This window comes from Scyliorhinus torazame, chromosome 18 (genome assembly GCF_047496885.1).
Source record: "Scyliorhinus torazame isolate Kashiwa2021f chromosome 18, sScyTor2.1, whole genome shotgun sequence".
NCBI classification, from domain to species: domain Eukaryota; kingdom Metazoa; phylum Chordata; class Chondrichthyes; order Carcharhiniformes; family Scyliorhinidae; genus Scyliorhinus; species Scyliorhinus torazame.
Window position 1 is genome coordinate 152,805,420 of NC_092724.1, and position 22,984 is coordinate 152,828,403.

Consider the following 22,984-nt stretch of genomic DNA (forward strand, 5'->3'; position numbering starts at 1 on the left):
GATTGGAGGGAAAGAGAGGTTCATCTTTCAATGTCAGATCTCATGAAAGTTTAGATGCAATTAGGTTGGCCTTCCTTTCACCCAGGCACTGTTGGGTCTGCTGGACAATTCCAATCCGTTCTGTTTTTATCTCATATTTTCAGCTTTCTCTTTCAACATTGAATTGATTCATGCATGTACAGGCCACTGTACACTGTCCTTCTACACTGTCTGACTCAGAGGACTAGTTCTCAGCTTGGACTTTGCTGTGGGTTTCTTTCTCCTGGGGTTATGCATGAGCAGACACGTGTGGATATTTTGATGAAGACCTGGTTTATTTTCTATCTCACACGGGCAGCTGATGATGGACGATGAAAGCTAATTGAGGTGACGTTGGAGAGGTGCCCGAACGAACGCAGTCCACCAAACACACAAGGAGCAGAATGAAAATTCAAATTGCGTGACCTTCACATTGCTTCAGGGAGCAGTCATTAAAATACTAAATTATTGGGGGGGGGGGGGATGAGTGCCTCGATGTGTAGATTGCTGAAAATTGATTATTTAGGACCATGAACAATAATTTTTTAAAAAAAATTTAATTGCAACACCGTGTAAATTTAAGACTATAGACGGCACGGTGACGCTGCCTCATGGCGCTGAGGACCCGGGTTCGATCCCGGCCCTGGGTCACTGTCCGTGTGGAGTTTGCACATTCTCCCCGTGTCTGCTTGGGTCTCATCCCCACTGCCCCAAAGATGTGCAGGGTAGGTGGATTGGCCACGCTAAATTGCCCCTAAATTGGAAAAAAAAGAATTGGGTACACTAAATTTATTTAAAAAAAGTAAATTTAAGACAATGGTTCTATCTTTGTGATGGTTAGAATGATGGAATTGCCATTGCGAACATTGGGTTGTATGACGCCTGACAATTATTTGTAAAACATCCCTTCACTCGTGCCCTTAAAAACTACTTAACAAGCTGGACAGTCTGTTCTGCTTTGTGGAGAGAGGTCTTGCTTCTGACAATCCAGTGAGCTGCACTGCAGCTGGTAGCTCTGCGTGAATACTTCCTTCCCTACTCCTGGTAGAGTGGAGGTTTGCAGCTTTTGAATGAATAAAGAAAAAAAATAAAATTGGGCCTCTACTCCCCCGCACTTAGCTTTTTGAATTCCAACACTCCCGTTTCCCTTTTTAATAGTAAAAGACTATATTTATTGTACCTTTTTGGGCCAGTTTAGATTCAAGCTAATGCTGACATTTATTACAGTTGCGAATAGCTTTAAATTATGGGTCTCTGACTCACAATTCTGTAAACTCGGATGCTAATATGCCCCTTGGAAGGCATTTTGAAAAGTAATGTGCTGCCAACTTATGGATCTGACACTAAACAATAATCACTGGGAAAAGATTAACAAAGTTAAACCTTGGAAAACATCTAATTATGCAGCTGAGGCTCGAGCAGATTTCACAAACAATTATTTCACTGTGCCATTGCGTGTGTGCTGATGTCATTGAAGAAATGACTGGGTTACACAGCAGTGGTCTTGGCCTACACACAGCACAAGGGTGTGTCAATCCCCGGCTGCTCAGCTGTGGCAAAGCTGCGCGTGACTCATACTTCTGCACAAGTTCATAGAACCATGGAGTTCCTACAGTGCAGACGGGAGGGCCATTCGGCCCATCGGACCCTCTGAAAGAGCACCCTACCTAGGCTAATTCCCGCATCCCCCCCCCCCTCCACTCTATCCCTATAAGTCCACAACTCCACCTAAGCATTCGCTTTAAACGTAGATGTTTTAAGATAGGAATGGAAAGTTGGAGGAAGGCTGAGGCGAGATGGAATTGAAACACAAATCAGGCATAATGTGATAGAATGGCAGAACAGGCTCCGAATCCTGATACCCAATGTGTCATTTGTAAGTCAGCGATATTGTCCTGGTTCCTGTCCCGTTTGGTGCCTTTCCCTACCACATTTTTACTTTGTTTACTGGTGTGTTCTATTCTTATAGCTTCCTTCGCACTCGTTTTCTGCAAGCATTGACTTCCCAGCTGGCCGACAAACTCCTCAGACATCAACTGGCCTCTGTTGTCATGTGTAAAGTGGGCATTATTCACCTGTAGACGCTGGACACTTTCAGCTGTCGGGCGGAAAGGCAGTCGCAGCTGACCCTGTCCACAAGATCAGCAACATCACCACTTGTGGGCCGGACACTGGCCCAGCCAAGAACAGATTATTCAGAACAGACTTGCAGCTCATCTACTACCAGTTAGTGAAGGAACCACAAACCTGTACTCTTAAATCCTGCCCGACAGAACGATTAAAAATGATGGACCATTATGTAGACGATGGCAATTGCTGGGCTAACAATAATAGATGCGTCTTAACTACTGCAGTGCTGGCTACCCTTTACAGCTTTCTCACAGCGCACAGCCAACATCCTGGAACATCTGTTGAACACAATTTGTAAACGTTAGTTTGGCAGCCACTCGGTCTCGTGCTACTTAATGCTTCATTCAGACTGAAAGCACAAAAGACTTCAACACCTGCCAGGCAGGATGGCTCACTTGAACTGACGTCTAACCAACCTGTATGTTTACCTCCTCCCGACGAGGGAATAGATCACTGCACGCCTCAGGGATGTGTCACATTTAAACTCACTGGATGTTTTATTTAGCAAGGCGCCCGTACTTACGGGTTCCTGTGAATGAACTGGACAAATAGCATCCAACAACAAAACAAAAAGGTAGCAGCATTGATCGGCAAGAAATAAATAAAAAGGGAGACAAATGCAGCAGTGAGTTAAAGCAACTTGCCAGCTATGCAAGTCAAATAGTTCCCCTGAGATAGCCTTAAGTACAAAAAAGATATTACTTCCTGAGACATAATGTTATCATCAAAAGATACGATTGGAAAAATGATCTGGAAATCGTCTGACGTAGGTTCATTTTCCCAATTAGCGAGATGTATTAATTGCATCTGATACATTTCATTTTTCTGAAAATGTAACACAAATCTCCCAATGAACCCGATGCCAGGTGAAGTGATACAGCTTGGGTGTGATCCATGTACAACCTGAGACAGTACATTGATTAAAACATTGCTCTGCCAGCTACCAGCAAATTTGTGCATCCATGCAGGGCCGATGATTATCCCCCTTTGTCTGCACTTTAAAATGAAATGGTTTTGACAGGTACATTGGTTTCTTTGGAGCCTTCTCGGGATCCCTCAACCAACATTACAGGGAAAGAAAGCCTGTTTCTCAGGCCTTTAGCTCTTTGGCTGCCATATTTCCTACATTGCACCAGTGGCTACATTTCAACGAAAACGCTTCTTGGCCGTGAAGCACTTAGTAATAATAATCTTTATTAGTGTCACAAGTAGGCTTACATTAACACTGCAATTAAGTTACTGTGAAAAGCCCCTAGTCGCCACATTCTGGCGCCTGTTCGGGTACACTGAGGGAGAATTCAGAACGTCCAATTCACCTAACAGCACGTCTTTCGGGACTTGTGGGAGGAAACCGGAGCACCCGGAGGAAAGACATGGGGAGAATGTGCAAACTCCACACAGACAGTGACCCAAGCCGGGAATCGAACCCGGGTCCTTGGAGCTGTGAAGCGACAGTGCTAGCCACTGTGCCACCCAAATCTTTGGGACACCAAGAAGTTACGGAAGGTGCTATATCAATGTAAGTTCTTTCTGTTTTTTTAAAAATCGGGTGGAACAAATTAGAAAAGTGCATGTAGCCGGGTTTATGAGGAGTGGTGGCATTGGAACAGAGCATTTCGGGTTCATGTCCGCCCTCAACACCTCTGCGTTCCTGATTTCACCTTGGACGCAATCCACAAGGCAAAGCCTCATCAGGCTGCATTTGTGTATCCTTCTAGCAGAAGCTTCAGGGTCAGCTAATGAGCCAGAGATGCAAACCTTTCACCTCTCACGCAAGGCGGGAAACCCTTTAACATTTATCCAGCATTGGCGGAGTTGTTTCCCCCCCTCCGCCCGGGCTTCCAGCTCGTACAGAGTCCAGAAACATTAACCTCTAAATATTTACCCATTTTCCAAAAATAATTGCGGGCAATTTTAAACGAACAGAGGGGAGAAACAGAGTTAATGTTTTGAGCCCTGAAGAAGAATCACAAAAACTTAATAGGTTAATTATGTTTATCTCTCTCTCCACAGATGGTGCCAGAAAGGCTGAGTTTTTCCAGTATTTTCTATTTTTATATCAGGAAGTACATCAGATTTTCATTCATTCTATTTCTTTGTCTCTCTCCCTCAGGAAAATGTCAACTATTTCTCGGGCATCTGCCCTTCAGGGCCTGCTAAATGACTGAAAATTCGCTGACGAGTAATGTGTAGAGCAGGCAGCTTATTGACAGTCTTTGGCACAGGTTGTCAGTGTACCAATAAGAAACTGTAAATGTGTCAAGTCAGCAACTGCAAACACTTCTCGATACACTGTACACTCAACACGTCTCGATACACTGTACACTCAACACGTCTCGATACACTGTACACTCAACACGTCTCGATACACTGTACACTCAACACGGCTTGATACGCTGTACACTCAACACGGCTTGATACACTGTACACTCAACACGGCTTGATACACTGTACACTCAACACATCTCGATACACTGTACACTCAACACGTCTCGATACACTGTACACTCAACACGGCTTGATACACTGTACACTCAACACGTCTCGATACACTGTACACTCAACACTTCTCGATACACTGTACACTCAACACGGCTTGATACACTCTACACTCAACACATCTCGATGCACTGTACCCGCAAACACACCTGCATACACTCCACCCACAAACACATCTCGATACACTGTACACTCAACATGTCTCGATACACTGTACACTCAACATGTCTCGATACACTGTACCCGCAAACACATCTCGATACACTGTACACTCAACACGTCTCGATACACTGTACACTCAACATGTCTCGATACACTGTACCCACAAACACACCTCTATGCACTGTACACTCAAACACATCTCGATACACTGTACCCACAAACACACCTCGATACACTGTACCCACAAACACATCTCGATACACTGCACCCACAAACATACCCCTATACACCATACACCTAAAACATCTTGATACACTGTACCTGCAAACACACCTCAAAACACTGTACCCACAAACACACCTCTATACACTGTATACTCAAACAAATCTCGATACACTGTACACTCAAAACGTCTTGATACACTGTACCCGCAGACACATCTCGATACACTGTACCCGCAAACACTGATTGATCCAATGTATCCACAAACACTGATTGATAGTGTACCAACAAATGCTACTCTATACACCATACCTACAAACACTGCTTGATACACTGTACCCACAAACACTTCTCGGTACAATGTACCCACAGACACTGCTCGATACACTGTACCCACAAACACCTCTCAATACACTGTATCCACAAACATCTCTCAATACACTGTTCACGCAAACACCTCTCGATACGCTATACCCACAAACATTTCTCGATAGAGTGTACCCACTAACACTTTTCAATACACTGCACCCACAAACACTTCTCGATACACTGTACCCACTAACACTTCTCAATACACTGTACCCACAAACACTTCTCGATACACAATATCCTGAAACACTTTGGGCATACTGTAACCCAGAAACACTTCTCGATACACTGTATGCTCAACATGTCTCGATGCACTGTACCCGCAAACACAACTCTATACACAGTACCCACAAACACTTCTCGATACATTGTACCCACAAAAACGTTTCAATACAATGTACCCACAAACACTACTCAATACACTGTGCCCACAGACACCACTCAATATACTGTACCCACAAACACTTCTCAATATACTGTACCCACAAACACTACTCAATATAATGTACCCACAAACACGTCTCAATACTCTATACCTGCAAACACTTCTCAATACACTGTACCCACAAACATTTCTCAATATACTGTACCCACAAACACTACTCAATACACTGTACCCACAAACACTTCTCAATACTCTATACCTGCAAACACTTCTCAATATACTGTACCCACAAACACTACTCAATATACTGTACCCACAAACACTTCTCAATACACTGTACCCGCAAACACTTCTCGATACACTGTACCCACTAACACTTCTCAATACACTGTACCCACAAACACTTCTCGATACACTGTAACCACAAACACTTCCCGATACACTGTACCCACAAACTCTTCTCGATACACTGTACCCACAAACATTTCTTAATACACTGTATCCACAAACATTTCTCGATACACAGTACCCACAAACATTTCTCGATACACTGTACCCGCAAACACCTTTCAACACAATGAATCCGCAAACAGTACTCGATACACTGTACCCAGAAACACTGCTTGATACACTGTACCAACGAACACTTCTCGATACAGTGTACCAACAAACATCTCTCAATACACTGTACTCGCAAACGCCTCTCGATACACTGTACTACAAACACTTCTCAATACACTGTATCCAGAAACACTGCTCGATACACTGTACCAACAAACACTTCTCGATACACTGTACCCAGAAACACTGCCCGATACACTGTACCAACAAACACTTCAGGGCAGGGCAGCACGGTAGCACAAGTGATTAGCACTGTTGCTTCACAGCGCCAGGGTCCCAGGTTTGATTCCCTGCTGGGTCACCGTCTGTGCGGAGTCTGCACGTTCTCCCCGTGTCTGCGTGGGTTTCCTCCGGGTGCTCTGGGTTCCTCCCATAGTCCAAAGATGTGCAGGTTAGATGGATTGGCCATGATAAATTGCCCTTAGTGACCAAAAAAGGTTAGGAGGGGTTATTGGGTTACGGGGGTAGAGTGGAAATGAGGGTTTAAGTGGGTTGGTGCAGACTTGATGGGCCGAATGTAATCCTTCTGCACTGTAAGTTCTATGTTCTCAAAACAGTGTACCAACAAATATCTCTCAATACACTGTACTCGCAAACGCCTCTCAATATACTGTACCACAAACACATCTTGATACAGTGTACCCCAAAACACCTCTTGAAACACCATATCGACAAACACTTCTTGGTACAATGTACCCACAAACACATTTCGACACACTGTACCCACAAACACATCTCGATACACTATACCCACAAACACTGCTCGATACACTGGACACTCAAACACGTGTTGATGCTTTGTACCCGCAAACACTGATAGATACACTGTACCCACAAACACTGCCCGATACACCATACCCACAACACTGCTTGATGTACTGTATCCACAAACACTGCTCGATACACCATACCCACAACACTGCTTGATGTACTGTATCCACAAACACTTCTCAGTACAATGTACTGCAAACACTTCTCGGTACAGAGTACCCACAAACACATTTCGACACACTGTTCCCACAAACACTTCTTAATACTGTCATGGGAGTTTCCTTTTAAGAAATGTTTTCGTCTTATCACATGGCTTCAATGATGTCATTGTGTGGGTGGAGCTGGGCTGTGGCTCTGAGTTCTACTTTTGCTTTGAGTTTGAACTGGTTTTGTATTGCACAGTTTGATAAAGCAGTGTCTCTCTATCTGCATTTTAAAAGCTGTTTCCAGATTACTTGATAACTTGAAAAGAAATAACTGTTTTCTGGAAGGAATCCAAACCTGCTGTTTTGGAAAGGAAACAGGTATCCATACCAAGTCTTAAAGATAGTAAGAGTGCTGTGTGTTCGGCCACACCTTTGAAAGGGGGTTTCTGGTTTATGAGATCTTGTGATTAAATTGGAACAGTTAAAGGGGGGATTTATTCAGGGTGATACATAGACTACTGTAGCAATGTGGGGTATTTATGTTGGTAGTTGATAAAAATGCTTATTGTGTGTGTTCATAAAAATGTTAACTAAATTCATAGAATAAAGCTTGTTTTTGATTAAAAGTGCTTAAGGCCTCTGTGAATAACACCTGAAAGGCAGGCTCTTATGCTCATCGTAACCAAAATCGATAAACAGTTGTAGGTCAGGTGAACTCCATGATATACTTTGGAGCTTTCCAAACCCGGGCCCATAACAATACACTACTCACAAACACTTCCCGACACATTGTACCCCAAAACACTTCTCAACACACTGTACCCACAAACACTTCTCGATACAGTGTACCCACAAACATCTCTCAATACACTGTACTCGTAAACACTTCTCGATACACTGTACCCGCAAACACTTCTCGATACAGTGTACCCACAAACATCTCTCAATACACTGTACTCGTAAACACTTCTCGATACACTGTACCCGCAAACATTTCTCGATACAGTGTACCCACAAACATCTCTCAATACACTGTACTCATAAACACTTCTCGATACATTGTACCCAAAAACACTTCTCGATACAGTGTACCTAAAAACACCTATCAATACACTGTACACCCAAACACTTCTCAATACAGTGTACCTAAAAACACCTCTCGATACACTGTACCACAAACACTTCTCGATACACTACACCCACATACAACTCTCGATAAATTGCACCCACAAACACCTCTTGATACACTGTACCACAAACACTTCTCGATACACTGCACCCACAAATAACTCTCGATAAACTGCACCCACAAACACCTCTCGATACACTGCAGCCACAAACACCTCTCGATACACTGTACACACAAAGACCTCTCGATACACTGTACACACAAAGACCTCTCGATACACTGTACACACAAACACGTCTCGATACACTGCACCCACAAACACCTCTCGATACACTGTACCCACAAACACATCTCGATACACTGTACACACAAACACTTCTCGATACCGTGTACCTAAAAACACCTCTCAATACACTGTACACACAAACACTTCTCGATACAGTGTACCTAAAAACACCTATCAATACACTGTACATACAAACACTTCTCGATACAGTGTACCTAAAAACACCTCTCAATACACTGTACACACAAACACTTCTCGATACAGTGTACCTAAAAACACCTATCAATACACTGTACATACAAACACTTCTCGATACAGTGTACCTAAAAACACCTCTCAATACACTGTACACACAAACACTTCTCGATACCGTGTACCTAAAAACACCTCTCAATACACTGTACACACAAACACTTCTCGATACAGTGTACCTAAAAACACCTCTCAATACACTGTACACACAAACACTTCTCGATACACTGCACCCACGAACAACTCTCGATAAACTGCACCCACAAACACCTCTCGATACACTGTACCACAAACACTTCTCGATACACTGCACCCACAAACACCTCTCGATAAACTGCACCTACAAACACCTCTCAATACACTGCAGCCACAACCACTTCTCAATACACTGTACACACAAACACTTCTCGATACAGTGTACCTAAAAACACCTCTCAATACACTGTACCACAAACACTTCTCGATACACTGCACCCACAAACACCTCTCGATACACTGTACCCACAAACACGTCTCGATTAACTGTACCCACAAACACATCTCGATACACTGTACACACAAACACTTCTCGATACAGTGTACCTAAAAATACCTCTCAATACAATGTACACACAAACACTTCTCGATACAGTGTACCTAAAAACACCTCTCAATACACTGTACCACAAACACTTCTCGATACACTGCACCCACAAACACCTCCCGATACACTGTACCCACAAACACTTCTCGATACACTGTACCCACAACACGTCCCGATACACTGTACCCACAAACACCTCTCGATACACTGTACCACAAACACTTCTCGATACACTGCACCCACAAATAACTCTTGATAAACTGCACCCACAAACACCTCTCGATACACTGCACCCACAAATAACTCTCGATAAACTGCACCCACAAACAACTCTCGATACACTGCAGCCACAAACACACCTCGATACACTGTACACACAAACACTTCTCGATACAGTGTACCTAAAAACACCTCTCAATACACTGTACACACAAACACTTCTCGATACCGTGTACCTAAAAATACCTCTCAATACAATGTACACACAAACACTTCTCGATACAGTGTACCTAAAAACACCTCTCAATACACTGTACCACAAACACTTCTCGATACACTGCACCCACAAACACCTCTCGATACACTGTACAGACAAACACCTCTCGATACACTGCAGCCACAAACACATCTCGATACACTGTACACACAAACACTTCTCGATACAGTGTACCTAAAAACACCTCTCAATACACTGTACACACAAACACTTCTCGATACTGTGTACCTAAAAATACCTCTCAATACAATGTACACACAAACACTTCTCGATACAGTGTACCTAAAAACACCTCTCAATACACTGTACCACAAACACTTCTCGATACACTGCACCCACAAACACCTCTCGATACACTGTACCCACAACACGTGTCGATACACTGTACCCACAAACACCTCTCGATACACTGCAGCCACAAACACATCTCGATAAACTGTACATACAAACACTTCTCGATACACTGCACCCACAAACAACTCTCGATAAACTGCACCCACAAACACCTCTCGATACACTGCAGCCACAAACACCTCTCGATACACTGTACACACAAATACCTCTCGATACACTGTACCCACAAACACCTCTCGATACACTGTACCACAAACACTTCTCGATACACTGCACCCACAAATAACTCTTGATAAACTGCACCCACAAACACCTCTCGATAAACTGCACCCACAAACAACTCTCGATACACTGCAGCCACAAACACACCTCGATACACTGTACACACAAACACTTCTCGATACAGTGTACCTAAAAACACCTCTCAATACACTGTACACACAAACACTTCTCGATACCGTGTACCTAAAAATACCTCTCAATACAATGTACACACAAACACTTCTCGATACAGTGTACCTAAAAACACCTCTCAATACACTGTACCACAAACACTTCTCGATACACTGCACCCACAAACACCTCTCGATACACTGTACACACAAACACCTCTCGATACACTGCAGCCACAAACACATCTCGATACACTGTACACACAAACACTTCTCGATACAGTGTACCTAAAAACACCTCTCAATACACTGTACACACAAACACTTCTCGATACCGTGTACCTAAAAATACCTCTCAATACAATGTACACACAAACACTTCTCGATACAGTGTACCTAAAAACACCTCTCAATACACTGTACCACAAACACTTCTCGATACACTGCACCCACAAACACCTCTCGATACACTGTACCCACAACACGTGTCGATACACTGTACCCACAAACACCTCTCGATACACTGCAGCCACAAACACATCTCGATAAACTGTACACACAAACACTTCTCGATACACTGCACCCACAAACAACTCTCGATAAACTGCACCCACAAACACCTCTCGATACACTGCAGCCACAATCACCTCTCGATACACTGCAGCCACAAACACCTCTCGATACACTGTACACACAAACACCTCTCGATACACTGTACACACAAACACCTCTCGATACACTGTACACACAAACACTTCTCGATACACTGCACCCACAAACACCTCTCGATACAGTGTATCTAAAAACACCTCTCAATACACTGAACACACAAAACTTCTCGATACAGTGTACCTAAAAACACCTCTCAATACACTGTACACACAAACACTTCTCGATACCGTGTACCTAAAAATACCTCTCAATACAATGTACACAAAAACACTTCTCGATACACTGCACCCACAAACACCTCTCGATACACTGTACCCACAAACACTTCTGCGATACACTGTACACACAAACACTTCTCGATACAGTGTACCTAAAAACACCACTTAATACACTGTACACACAAAACCTCTCGATACAGTGTACCTAAAAACACCTCTCAATACACTGTACCACAAACACTTCTCGATACACTGCACCCACAAACACCACTCGATACACTGTACCCACAAACACTTCTCGATACACTGTACCCACAACACGTCTCGATACACTGTACCCACAAACACCTCTCGATACACTGTACACACAAACACTTCTCAATACACTGCACCCACAAACAACTCTCGATACACTGTACCCACAAACACCTCTCGATACACTGTACACACAAACACTTCTCGATACAGTGTACCTAAAAACACCTCTTAATACACTGTACACACAAAACTTCTCGATACAGTGTACCTAAAAACACCTATCAATACACTGTACACACAAACACTTCTCGATACCGTGTACCTAAAAACACCTCTCAATACACTGTACACACAAACACTTCTCGATACAGTGTACCTAAAAACACCTCTTAATACACTGTACACACAAAACTTCTCGATACAGTGTACCTAAAAACACCTCTCAATACACTGTACACACAAACACTTCTCGATACCGTGTACCTAAAAAGACCTCTCAATACACTGTACACACAAACACTTCTCGATACAGTGTACCTAAAAACACCTCTCAATACACTGTACCCACAAACACTTCTCGATACACTGTACCCACAACACGTCTCGATACACTGTACCCACAAACACCTCTCGATACACTGTACACACAAACACTTCTCGATACAGTGTACCTAAAAACACCTCTTAATACACTGTACACACAAAACTTCTCGATACAGTGTACCTAAAAACACCTATCAATACACTGTACACACAAACACTTCTCGATACAGTGTACCTAAAAACACCTCTCAATACACTGTACACACAAACACTTCTCGATACCGTGTACCTAAAAACACCTCTCAATACACTGTACACACAAACACTTCTCGATACAGTGTACCTAAAAACACCTCTCAATACACTGTACACACAAACACTTCTCGATACACTGCACCCACAAACAACTCTCGATAAACTGCACCCACAAACACCTCTCGATACACTGCAGCCACGGACACCTCTCGATACACTGTACGCACATACACCTCTCGATACACTGTACACACAAACACTTCTCGATACACTGCACCCACAAAGACCTCTCGATACACTGTACCCACAAACACGTCTCGATTAACTGTACCCACAAACACATCTCGATACACTGTACACACAAACACTTCTCGATACAGTGTACCTAAAAACTCCTCTCAATACACTGGACTCACAAAACTTCTCGATACAGTGTACCTAAAAACACCTCTCAATACACTGTACACACAAACACTTCTCGATACAGTGTACCTAAAAACACCTCTCGATACACTGTACACACAAACACTTCTCGATACCATGTACCTAAAAATACCTCTCAATACACTGTACACACAAACACTTCTCGATACAGTGTACCTAAAACACCTCTTAATACACTGTACCACAAACACTTTTCGATACGCTGCACCCAGAAACACCTCTTGATACACTGTACCCACAAACACTTCTCGATACACTGTACCCACAACACGTCTCGATACACTGTACCCACAAACACCTCTCGATACACTGTACACACAAACACTTCTCGATACAGTGTACCTAAAAACACCTCTTAATACACTGTACACACAAAACTTCTCGATACAGTGTACCTAAAAACACCTATCAATACACTGTACATACAAACACTTCTCGATACAGTGTACCTAAAAACACCTCTCAATACACTGTACACACAAACACTTCTCGATACCGTGTACCTAAAAACACCTCTCAATACACTGTACACACAAACACTTCTCGATACACTGCACCCACAAACAACTCTCGATAAACTGCACCCACAAACACCTCTCGATACACTGTACACACAAACACTTCTCGATACACTGCACCCACAAACACCTCTCGATAAACTGCACCCACAAACACCTCTCAATACACTGCAGTCACAACCACTTCTCGATACACTGCACCCACAAACAACTCTCAATACACTGTAGCCACAAACACTTCTCGATACAGTATACACTTAAATACTTCCCGATACACTTTACCCACAAATACTTTTCAACACACTATACCCACAATCACTTTTCAACACACTATACCCACAATCACTTTTCAACACACTGTCCCACAAACACCGCTCGATACACTGTCCCACAAACTCTTCTTGATACACTGTATCACAAACTCTTCTCGATAAACTGTCCCACAATCACTGCTTCATACACTGTACACACAAACACCTCTCAATACACTGTACCCACAAACACTGCTCAATACACTGTCCCACAAACACTTCTCGATACACGCTACCTGCAAACACTCTTTGGTATACCTGTTCCTGTAAATATCTTTTGGTACACCTGTACCTGCAACCATTCTTTGGTATACCTCTACCTGCAAACCTCTCAATTTGCATGTATCTTCATTCACTATTCAGGGCATCCCAATCTGCAAATACCTGTCATTATACCTGTGCCTGCAAATACTTCTCTGTATGTTTCTCCTCAGTCCCTTGGACTGATCTGTTCCCTGTAAGAACACTATTCACGACGCCCTATGCTGCTCTTGCTCATCTATTTGCTTTGTTTGCTGTGTTTGGCCCCTTGTACCACACTGTAACCAATCACTGTTCTGTTAATGTACCATTTGTCAATGTTCTCTGTTGATTATTCTTGTGTCTACTATGTACGTACTGTGTACGCTCCTCGGCTGCAGAAAAATACTTTTCACTGTACTTCAGTACATGTGACAATAAATCAAATCAAATCAAATCAAGTGATTTGTGTTGTGGTAAGCTTGTGATGATCAGTTTGAGCGCCCCTCCCCCCACTAAAATCTTCAGGCTGACGGCCTCACTTTGCCCAAAATAACAACATTTTGAATATACTGAAATCAGTTTCAGGGCCTCATGGTACGCCACTCTTTCTCAGTTTTGACTGAATGTACGGAGAACAGACAAAGGAATAATCCGTTTATCCCATTTGCTCCTGCGGCACTTACCTTAAACCCAATATCTCCTTTCTTGCAACAGAGGCAGGCGAGCATGAGGAAGATGAAGGTGAAAAGACCAGAAAAAGACACTGCTACCACAGCAAGTGAGGAGGACCACGTGAGTTCACCAATCGGCATCCCATCTAGTAAGATAGAAACGCAGACAAGACATTTTAGTAAACGTGTCAGAATTATCAATGTGAGGTTCAACTGTTTTGAAATGAAGCTTATTGTGCGTGGTAAATAATTGTTGTTGTCGTAACACCCCCACCGTTATTGAATTACTGTCATGGACTCCCAAATGTTTACAGAGCCAGCATCATAATGAATTTGCTGAAAAGGAACAGCGGTATTGTCAATGGACTAGAATCCAGAGACCCAGGGCAATGCTCTGGGGGACCCGGGTTCGAATCCCACCGTGGCAGGTGTCGAAAATTGAATTAAATAAAAATCTGGCATTAAAAGTCTAAAGGTGACCACTGTCGATTGTCAAAAAAAAAACATTATGCTCACTCATGTCCTTTAGGGTAGGAAATCTGCCACCCGTAGCTGGGCTGCCCCACATGTGACTCCAGATCCACAGCAAAATGCTTGACTCGTAAACGGCCTTGCAAGCCACTCAATTAAAGGACAATTAGGGATGGACAACAAATGCTGGCCCAGCCAACGGGCAACGAATAAAAAAGACTTATGGACGACAAATATGTAGATATGTGTGGCGAATTTACATACATTTGAAATGCACAATCTCGTCGTTGCTTTTTCTCTTAAGTTGGACTTGTGGCATAATGGCCATCAAAATGGTGCCAGGATTATATCTTGCTGGAGAAATTTATACATCTCGCAGTAAGGGGCAGGACTGGCCAATGAAACACATTTCCAATTTCAGTGTAAGTTCAGGGATTCTAAGGTCAGGTGCAAGAAAGGCAGAGAGAGAGAGAGAACAATACTTTGCCACTCCCCTGCCTTTTCCCTGTACCCCTGCACATTGTTTCGATTCAAATTATCATCTAACATTCTCCTGAATGTCTCGATTGAACCTTCCTCCGCCACACTTCCAAACAGTGCATTCCAGACCCGAGCCACTCGCAGCGTGGAAAAGTTTTTTTTTCTCACGTCACATTTGCTTCTTTTGCAAATCACTTTAAATCTGTGCCCTCTCGTTCTCGATCCTTTTGCGAGTGGGAAAGGTTTCTCCCTGACTACTCCGTGCTGGCCCCTCTCGAGTTTGTGCATCTCTGTCAACTCTCCTCTCAGCCTTCTTCTCTCCAAGGAGAACAATTGCAATGCTCTCCAATCTAACCTCCGAATAGAATTTTCTCACCCCTGGACCCATTCTCGTAAGCCTATTCTGCATTCCCTTCAATGTGTACACATCCTTCCTATAGTGTGGTGCCCATAGTATTCCACCTGAGGTCTTGTATAAATTCAGCACAACCTCCTTGCCCTTGTACTCTATGCCCCAATAATAAAGCCCAAAATAGTATATGCTTTATAAGACCTAAGACATTGGAGCAGAATTAGGCCATTCGGCCCATCGAGTCTGCTCCCCCATTCAACCATGGCTGATATTTTCTCATCCCCATTCTCCTGCCTTCTCCCCATAACCCCTGATCCCCCTATTAATCAAGAACCTATCTATCTCTGTCTTAAAGACACTCAGTGACTTGGCCTCCGCAGCCTTCTGCGGCAAAGAGTTCCACAGATTCACCATCCTCTGGCTGCAGAAATTCCTCCTCATTTTTGTTTTAAAGGATCGTCCCTTCAGTCTGAGGCTGTGCCCTTGGGTTCTAGTTTTTCCTACAAGTGGAAACATCCTCTCCATGTCCACTCTATCCAGGCCTCGCAGTATCCTGTAAGTTTCAATAAGATCCCCCCTCATCCGTCTAAACTCCAATGAGTACACACCCAGAGTTCTCAGCTGCTCCTCATACGACAAGCTCTTCATTCCAGGGATCATTCTTGTGAACCTCCTCTGGAGGCCAGCTCATCCTTCCTTAGATACGGGGCCCAAAACTGCCCACAATACTTCAAATGGGGTCTGACAAGAGCCTTATACAGCTTAGAAGTACATCCCTATTCTTGTATTCTAGCCCTCTTGACATGAATGCTAACATTGCATTTGCCTTCTTAACTGCCGAATGAACTTGCACATTAACGTTAAGAGAATCCTAAACCAGGATTCCCAAATCCCTTTGTGCTTCTGATAGCTGAAGTCTTTTCCTATTTCGAAAGTGCCTTTATTAACTGCTCTCTCCGCCTGCCCTGCCACCTTCAATGATCTTGGCACAGACACACCCAGGCCCTTCTGCTCCTGCTTCCCCTTAAGAATTTTACCTCTTATTTGATATTGTCTCTCCATGTTCCTCCGACCAAAATGCATCACCTCGCACTTCTCCATATTAAACTCCACCTGCCACCTATTTGCCCACTGCACCAGCTGTCTATGTCCTATTGAAGTTCTACGCTGTCCTCTTCATAGTTTACAATGCTTCCAAGTTTTGTGTCACCTGCAAACTTTGAAATTGTCTCTCGAACACCAAGATCCATATCTTAATTTATATCAAGAAAAGCAAGGGTCCCAAGACTGACCCCTGGGGAACACCACATGCACCTTCCTTTGGGCTGAAAAATATCCATTGACCATTACTCTCTGCTTCCAATTTTTCAGTCAATTTTGTACCAATGTTGATACTGGCCCTTTTATTCCACAAGCTATAACCTTTCTCGCTAGTCTGTTGTGTGACATTGTATTGAATGTAATTTGGGGAAACCTCCCCAAGGCCTTTCACAAGAAACGTTTGACACCCAGTTACATAGGAAAATAGTCAAGCTGATGATCAATGGTTGGGTCAAAGGAGTAGACTTTAAGGAGTGCCTTAAAGGAGAGTGGGGGTGGGGGTGGGGGGAGGTAAAGTGGCCAGACTCACCTCTGACAGGAATGTCCCTCACCCAGCTTCATTATTCCATCCATTCTCAATGTTGTAAACGTGCCAAGATTTAACTCATATTTATTCAACCCGTTAAACTTTAAATGTCGGAGGCCAGCCTTTGAATAACAAAACTAGCAAGAACCTCAGTTGCCGGCATGTGCTGCCGTTCCCGGAGATACTCACTCCGTCAATTCCCATAACAAAGAATTAAAAAGATATCCTGGATATAGGATTTGGAATCTTGCCAGTCTAGCTGCTGGTTGCTCTATCACTGTGATCAACATAACGCATCAGTTGTATTGATTATAGGGACGTAGCCCTGAGGAAAACCATAAATGTGAAATCAAACACGTGGTTATAAATTCCAGTCGAGGTGCAGTCAAGCCTGGACTTGCCTCTTGCTGTAAGTTACTAGCTAAAAGGGCAGCTGCGACACTGAATTCTTTATTAGTATGGCAAAGCATTGGAACAGCAGAAGAGTTCTTTATGAAACCAGGGACATTTAAGATGCAGTCGTTCAGACAATGTCGCTGTCTTATTGGTGTCTGCACCACAGAAATAGGCTGTTCTCGGAGGTTAACAGTGTGGTATCTAACTTCATTGCCATCAGAAATTCCAGGTCAGCTTTCCATGTCAAACAGCCGGTGGAAGAAGTGGCAGGGATTTGGGGCACCAACACATCCACTGAGTTTCTTGCCCTTGGTAGTCCTTCTGATAGAGGCTGATTGAGGGGTGGGACATATTGCATGTGTTGGGTAGGACCCCCAGAAGGTGGGGCTACTGAGAAGGAATCTCTGTTGCGATTTGCCCATACATAGTAAAAATTCACCCACAAAGAATAGCAACTTGAGGGGAGTTATTAGAGTTCAAACAGCATCGCTTGAAGGTCTTGTGGGGTAATGGGTAGTGTCTCTGCCTCTGAGCCAGGAGCTCTGAGTGCGAGTCCCACCCCTGGACTTGATGGTCAAGGAAGGTGCGTTCATAATGCAGTCAACAGGTTGAGTGTGTCAACCTGCAAAATCATTCCAACAGGCCAATGGCTGGTGGTAAGAGCGGGAGAGACTACAGGTCATGTGGCATGGAGGCACAGTGGTTAGCACTGCTGCCTCACAGTGCCAGGGACCCGGGTTCAATTTCAACCTTGGGTGACTGCCTGTGTGGCGTCTGCACGTTCTCCCCGTGTCTGCGTGGGTTTCCTCCGGATGCTCCGGTTTCCTCCCACAGTCCAAGGATGTGCAGGTTAGGTGGATTGACCATGCTAAGTTGCCCCTTTGTGTCCAAAGGCTGGATTCTGAGGATAGGGCGGGGGAGTGGGCCTAGGGGGTTCTTTCAGATGGTCGATGCAGACTCTATGGGCTGAATGGCCTCTTCCTGCACTGTACGGATTCTATGCTTGATGTGGAGTGGCATGCCTCAAGCTACAAGCCCCTGGCGACAGACTAAAGACCGGGAATTACTAGCTATGAAAATGGACAAAAGTCTGCCTTAATGCACCACCAGATGAGAGAAGAGAATTGGAATTGGAAATGGCACATCTTAAACTCAACTCAAGGAAAGATTGGAAGGAGGGCAGAAAATCAGTGAGAATTGTACTTTATAAACACACACAAAATGAAGCTGTGACTTTACAATCTGGGTTTTCCTATTGTGGGAAGCTGCTTTGGTAACAATATTCAGACTTGTTTAATACCCCCAATAACCCAATAGAAGGGAACAAACATCTGGCAAAATTAAGAAAAGCACATTTTGTTTTAAATTACCCCCCTCCCAATGATTTCCATCCAGATCCAAAGAGTGGGAACTCTGTTCTGCTGAGGATACAATTCCAGTCAAGAGGGCGATTTGAAATACACTTTAGCAAAAACAAGGGGTGTCCAGATGAGGGATTTTTTTCAATGCCTTTTTATGGTGATGGTCAAAGTGGGAAGAGGATCATTAATTCTGCCACTGTCTAACCAGTTTACTTGAGTGGGTGTCAAGTGACTTCATTGAATGGAGGTCAATGAAAAAATAGCCTAGCATCTTTACGGGAAAAATTAAAGCCTTCGCCAGTAACGTCCTGCCTTCCTCCGGGGAAGTGCTTGGACTTCATTTCCTTTTTCCTGTGGCAGTCTATTTGTGTGACATTTCAATGGCCACTTGTTATATTTGACCCATCTCGGCACCTCCCACATCAAGGGACTGAGATTTACTAAGAACATTTGCTGACAGCAATAGCAGAATCTTGCTCGTGTCCTGAAGGACGGGGTATATGTAGATGCTCCACCTCTTTTGCCTCCAGTTTTTATAACAATCTTTATTGTTGTCACAAGTAGGCTTTGAGTATAAAAATTGGCAAGTCATGTTGCAGCTGTATAGAACCTTCGTTAGGCCACACTTGGAGTATAGTGTTCAATTCTGGTCGCCACACTACCAGAAGGATGTGGAGGCTTTAGAGAGGGTGCAGAAGAGATTTACCAGGATGTTGCCTGGTATGGAGGGCATTAGCTACGAGGAGCGGTTAAATAAACTCGGTTTGTTCTCACTGGAACGTCGGAGGTTGAGGGGCGACCTGATAGAGGTCTACAAAATTATGAGGGGCATAGACAGAGTGGATAGTCAGAGGCTTTTCCCCAGGTTAGAGGGGTCAATTATCAGGGGCATAGGTTTAAGGTATGAGGGGCAAGGTGTAGAGTAGATGTACGAGGCAAGTTTTTTACACAGAGGGTACTGGGTGCCTGGAACTCGCTACCGGAGGAGGTGGTGGAAGCAGGGACGATAGTGACATTCTAAACTTAGTGAAATTTAGAGATCTTGACAAATACATGAATAGGATGGGAATAGAGGGATACGGACCCTGTAGTGTGGAAGATTTTAGTTTAGACAGGCAGCATGGTCGGCATAAGCTTGGAGGGCCGAAGGGCCAGTTCCTGTGCTGTACTTTTCTTTGTTCTTTGTTCTTAACACTGCAATGAAGTTACTGTGAAAAGCACACTCCGGCACCTGTCCGGGTACAGTGAGGGAGAATTCTGAATGTCCAATCCACCTAACAGCACGTCTTTCCGGACTTGTGGGAGGAAACCGGAGCACCCGGAGTAAACCCACGCAGACACGGGGAGAACGTGCAGACTCCGCACCGACAGTGACCCATGTCGGGAATCGAACCTGGGACCCTGGCACTGTGAAGCAACTGTGCTAACCACTGTGCTACCATACTGCCCGTTGTCCATGTGGTCACTAGCTGACCCCTTTGTGAGCTTTCGCAGAAAGTTGACCATACAGAGCCTCATGACGAGGTGAGATCTTGGACTGCATAAAGATCCGGGCATACACGGGACACCACGGTATCAGGAGCAGAAAATCTGCTTGATATTGCCTCTCCTTAGCCCGGGGATGATAAGGCCAATTGTAACAGCTGCTGAGATCATCTCACGCAGCATTGACCTAGTGCTGAAATCTGGACCCATCTGGCCTGAAGAATGAATTTCTCACAGGGAAATATTTAAAAAAAAAAGAGCATTTGATGATTATGAAGCACAACTTTCCTACAATATTAAATACTTGTTTTTTTTCCCCCCAGGTTTTTGCAGAGAAAGATCCTATTCAAATTGACTTCTATTTAGTCTTTGCTTTATAGTTTTATTTTGCTCCCATGTTGTAAAGATCTTTATCCCTTTGCTTGTGCCATCTGAGAGCTTGGGCTCGGTTCCAATCAGTATTACGCTCTCTTTCCCGGAGTGCATCTCACTGAATATGAATGTGACGTGCCAATAAAGAACAGACCACAGCTGATTAGGACAAATCCCTGGTGTCTGCAGAGCAGATTTGTCCATTTGGGTTTAACTGGCAACATCCCACAGTGATGCACAATCCCCTGACTGTCCACTGTCTACAATGATGAAAGCCTTGCTCAGAGTAATGGCTGCAAACCATGACAGCTGAGTTCCAAGATACCAATCAACCGGTACAATGGACAGAAAATGTTTGGCTGCGGGTTCATTGCAGCGACAACGTGCTACCCGGAATGGGGAAAGCCACAATTTGCCCCATTCCACCCGCCTGCTGATTTCCTCTGGCATCCAGGCTCAGCTACGCTCCGGAATTACCTCCCTCTCCACCTCTTTCCCCTACTTGAAGACACTCGCGAAAACTCACTTCTCGCCTTAATATCTCCATGTGGCTGGGTGTCAAGTTTTTAATTTGGTAACGCTTCTGTGAAGCGCCTGGGATGTCGTACCGTGTTGAACACGCTATATAAATGCAGATTGTTATTGGCATATAAGAGAGAGACATATTGTTAATCTCTCTGTAAAGGAAAAAAACCAGGAACAAGTGGATTTAATAAAGGAATACAGCGCAATCCTGTTGGATGAACCTGCAGTGACACAAACAAAAGTTACTTGATGCATAAATATGATCCTGGGATCCCTGGGGATTATATTTCCTGGTAGTTGCTACAAAGACTCTGGGCATTGTGTGCACAAGGAATTGGAGCTGCTTCTAAGGCCCATTGTAATGTGTTACATTGTGACTCCATCGTGCAGAAAATTGAACATAATATTTGCAGAGTTTCTATTTCGATTCATTTGGTGCTGGGGACTTGTAACCAAGCGGAATCTCTTTAGGGTGTCCAACAGTTGCAAAGTCTCAGATTGAGAAAGGCCAGCGGATGTCTTCCACTGAATTGTAAGCACGCTCAGCCACTCCATGAGATTCATGCCAGAGTGATGGACTATCCAGTGGAGCGAAGTAACTTCTCTCGAGTCTGCTGGGCTGCGCTGGGGTAATGACAATTGAAAGGAGTCCTTGTAGCTTTGTGAGAATGAGAGCGATGCTTGATTAGCCAATTCATCCATCAACAAGATAGGTCCAGTTACAATACTGTTGGTTGGTCGAGGGGGTCTCAGTTTTGGCAAAGTTATCAGCTAAGTAAGGCAATGCGAGCATCACACGTAAAACAAAATAAAACAGGAGACTGTGCGATCACGCACAACTGCATCCAACAGGAATCAAGGTTCAAAGCTGTTGTGAGCCGGCTTTTCCAATTGGTCAGCATTAAGGACAGAAAGAGCATCGGTAAACCAACCAGAACAATTTTATCACAGCGGCTATTTTCACTGC

At 43.9% G+C, this 22,984-nt stretch overlaps 1 protein-coding gene across 6 annotated transcripts in view; it reads right to left on the reverse strand.

Annotated features, from left to right (window-relative positions):
- Positions 1 to 22,984, reverse strand: part of aatkb (apoptosis-associated tyrosine kinase b) — a 397,927-nt gene that overhangs the window by 137,621 nt on the left and 237,322 nt on the right. For 5 of the 6 annotated variants that reach the window (XM_072483628.1, XM_072483625.1, XM_072483631.1 and 2 more), the window contains exon 2: positions 14,961 to 15,094. In XM_072483628.1, the coding sequence (XP_072339729.1) occupies positions 14,961 to 15,089 (129 nt within the window). In that variant the 5' untranslated portion in view covers positions 15,090 to 15,094. Of the gene's footprint in view, positions 1 to 2,265; positions 2,427 to 14,960; positions 15,095 to 22,984 lie in introns of those variants that run through there. The other variant, XM_072483629.1, reaches the window with a different exon arrangement.